The sequence below is a fragment of the Etheostoma spectabile genome, chromosome 23 (genome assembly GCF_008692095.1).
Source record: "Etheostoma spectabile isolate EspeVRDwgs_2016 chromosome 23, UIUC_Espe_1.0, whole genome shotgun sequence".
NCBI classification, from domain to species: Eukaryota; Metazoa; Chordata; class Actinopteri; order Perciformes; family Percidae; genus Etheostoma; species Etheostoma spectabile.
The window spans coordinates 19,287,938-19,291,642 of NC_045755.1; the positions used below are offsets into that span (position 1 = coordinate 19,287,938).

General features: G+C 36.1%; 1 protein-coding gene across 1 annotated transcript in view; it reads right to left on the reverse strand.

The window, feature by feature from the left end:
- Positions 1-3,705, reverse strand: part of abcc9 (ATP-binding cassette, sub-family C (CFTR/MRP), member 9) — a 66,500-nt gene that overhangs the window by 32,790 nt on the left and 30,005 nt on the right. Inside the window, 2 exon segments of the mRNA XM_032505239.1 lie at positions 553-654; positions 3,402-3,440. Of these exon segments, the coding sequence (XP_032361130.1) occupies positions 553-654; positions 3,402-3,440 (141 nt within the window).

Below are 3,705 nucleotides of genomic sequence, written 5' to 3' on the forward strand. Positions count from 1 at the left end.
GTGCAAAACAGGTGTCAAACCATTCTGAATGTATTGTGAAAGTATTTTGGTGCTGCAGCGATGCCTGGCCTACAAATCCTATCCTTTGTTGGTTACAGTTACTTGCCAAAGTCATTTAAATGTTTCATTTATCATCATTTATTAAAGAAAATGAGAATATTGATACAAAATGATCATTCCCTCTAATACCATGTATCATATGGCAATATCAGTCAAAATTAGATATCATTTATTAGTCAAAATTAGATATTTTCCCAATATCGTGCAGCCCTAGTGACACATTTGTCTCTTGTTCTGTGGTGTTTTACTTCGTTATTGCCTGTCTTGCTGTTTTATCATACATAAAGTATATATTATTGTTTGTTTTAGCGAATGTAAGGTGACCTTTTGAAACGTGCCTCCAAATAAAATGAATTATTATTATCATTATTATTATTAGCTTGGAAACTTCAGTGGGCATGTAAGGTAGTTACATTTTATAACATTACAAAATTATAAAAGTCATTGGCACTCCTGTCATTGGCTGTAATTGAGGTGCTGTGTTTTCTTTACCTCTGTTTATTGAACGGGCTGCCAAATGTGATGTTCTCCTCCACCGTAGCGTTGAGCAGCCAGGACTTCTGGGTAGCGTAGGCCACCGAGTATCTGTTCTTGCTGGGTTGCATCATGGGAAACAGAAGGCAAACAGGCAAGTAAGAACTACAAGTCCTGTGTTCATAAAGCTTTAAAGAGCAGGAGTACTGATCTACATACAGCTGCTTCCTTCCTCTGATGTTTACTTTTTAAAGATTGCTCATTTACTAAATGTAGTTTATTGGAACAACAATCACTGTGACCAAAGTTAACCAGTGAATCTGTGATATTATTTTGAACAATTATGTAATAAAGGTTAAATTTCAGGTGAAAGAAGCTTTCATTTTCTAAATTCTACACAAGATGGAATCACTTTTTTAAGAGCAAGACCCCATTTCCTTTTTTTGCCTAATTCCGTGAGCCACAGTTTCATTTTTTTTCCCTTCTTGTGCACAATTCATTCTCAATGTGACAACGTAGTAAACACAAATATATAATGAGAAGGGTCGATTTTTGATAAAGTCTATTGGATAATGAGATTATTAAAAAAAGTTATAAACAGCAAAATGACATTGTGTGAGCTGGAAAGGCAAATAATTATTGTTCCTATGAGAAAAATGTCACGTCACATTAAAATTAAAACGATAGCTGAGACTTTTGAGTGAATAAAATGCATTGATTTTAATTTTAAAGTCTATAACTCTCTACCATTGCATAAATGTTGTTAATCTGGTGCTTTATATTTTTGTTGATTTTGATGTGCCCTCTGTGTGTCCCTGTAATGCCGGTGGACACAAGTGAACACGAGTTAATAATTTGTCATCACATCTATTTTATTTTTACGCAATTCTACCCATCCTTTCCAGCCCTAAATATTTCAGTAGTTTCACTATAATGTATGCAAATTAGCAATTTCAGCCAATGGCTACTACCTCCATTACTTGCTTGAGAGCTTGCCTTAAACTATTAAAGGAGGCAAGCTGTCATCAGGTCAGTACTCCTATTCTAACCTGCTTCATACATGCGACACACAGACATTGAAAGAAAAGGCGGACGAGGGGGAAGATTATGTGAAACTCCACCGCAAAGTATTTGGTCAGAAATGAGAGCTCAAAATTGATCATGGATTGGGTTAATGAGGAGCTGCAAATCACCAACAATGGCAAAATCACTGATAACACCATCGACAGGAACATATATAAAAACATCAACAAGACCAACAACACAACACAACAACAACTGCTGCTGCTGCTGCTGGGAGTCGAAGTGTGACCCTCTGTCAAAACAGAGAGAAATTAAAATAGATGTCTCTAAAAGTATTCTAACATGTACAGTGATCGTTATGCAAACTTAATGTTACATAGTTGTTTTGTATCCTGTTAGAACAGACTTGATGACATTTCCCTCTAATATGAAATTATGACCTTTTGTCACTTACATACAAAATATGTGCAGTACTACAACTTGTTAACATTATCATTAAAGGGTAGAGTGTTTCCCAATGTATTTATTCTGCAGCGACTGTGTTTCTTGTTTCTCAGCAACCATTCATAATATAACTATGGAGGCAATTTGGCGTTTTGTGCTGAGATTAATTAGCATGGAGTTAACACAACAGTCATCATTTTGTTTCACTGAGAACTCAACTCCTGCGCTTCTTCACCCCTGTTGTGGGATAACAGGCGAACCAGCTTTAAAAGTGGCGTATTTTCTTTTCTTTTTAAACTACTTTCCAGCGAGTCGCATTCATGCCGATTTAAAGATGGGCTCATGTAGATTTTGCAAAAATCTTTCGGAAAAGTAACTGATAACCATTTAAATATACTTGTTACATTGTGTGTGTGTTGGTGCGTGTGTGTTGTGTGTGTTACATTTGAGAAAGGGCTTTGATGTGTGTGTGTGTATGTATAGATATCCCTGGCTGTGAAAATATAAATGAAACATCTATATAAGCAGAGCATGTTTGTTTGAGTAAGGACAATTTGACTCCCAGCATTAAAAGCACAAACCATAACGGGATCAGATGGCACAACACTAATAATCATCTCAATGGGAGAAGAGCAACACAATGAAGAAGGTAGCACACTCTAAAGGCTGATGCAGTCGTTCCTGAACACATATTAACATAATGCTGATAAACATAGATAAGCAAACACTCTTTATAAAGTAAAGACTGAAAAAACTGAACTGTATTTGACTCCTTAATATTGTATTTCCTTCCTCTTTTGAATTGTATACTTTAACTCTATTGCTACTCTACTCTTTTCTGGTTTTGTTAACCCCTTTGAGCTGCTTTTTGCGTATGAAAGTTGCCATTAAAATACAGTTTATTGTATTGCACATCAATATATACATGTATATCATATTATCAGTATTTCAAAGCTACTACAAATTAAGACTAAGACTAAAGGCGTATTACAATAACATTGCCTAAGCTAAATAGTATGCCCTCATCTTTTGATCTCTTTTCTTTTCATTTTTCACTGTTTGGATTAGTCTAGTTTCCACCTTTTTCTTGTATTGCCTCATATGTGTTCTCATGTTGATCACTTGTATTGCACTATAAACAAATAATTAAAAAAAGGAAAGAAAAAAAGACTACAACTTTAGAATAAACTATACTCCACTTTAAGAAATCTGTTAAACTAATCCGGTCCGTATGTATGTGTCCAGGAACAACACAGCCGGGAATACTGCAGTGGAAAACAGTACTTTCTTCTGAGAGAGGCAGCATAAAGACTACAAAAATGGAATTAGATCAGAAGACAGCAAAAAGGTGAAGGAGGGATTAAAGGGTAACTTCAGAAGACACGACAAAGAAGGTCTACCTCCTGATGTCTTCGCCAGACTCCTCTGTCTCTGACCAACTGTCAAAGTCACGCCATTGAGTCAGAATGAGTCGACTGCAATCAACTGTGTACATGTATGTGTATGAGTGGAAACATGTGATGGCAAAAGATGGCAAAACGAGAAAGAGACAGAGACAGCTGAGAGCAACTTTTCTGTTAAAAGAGAGAACAGAGGGAGGAAGACGGGCACAAAAAAAATGGAAGAGACAGAGGTGTTTTCACGCCAAACCCCTTGTAAATTGTTATCGTACTCTGGAAACTGTTTTTAACTCCCTATTAACTG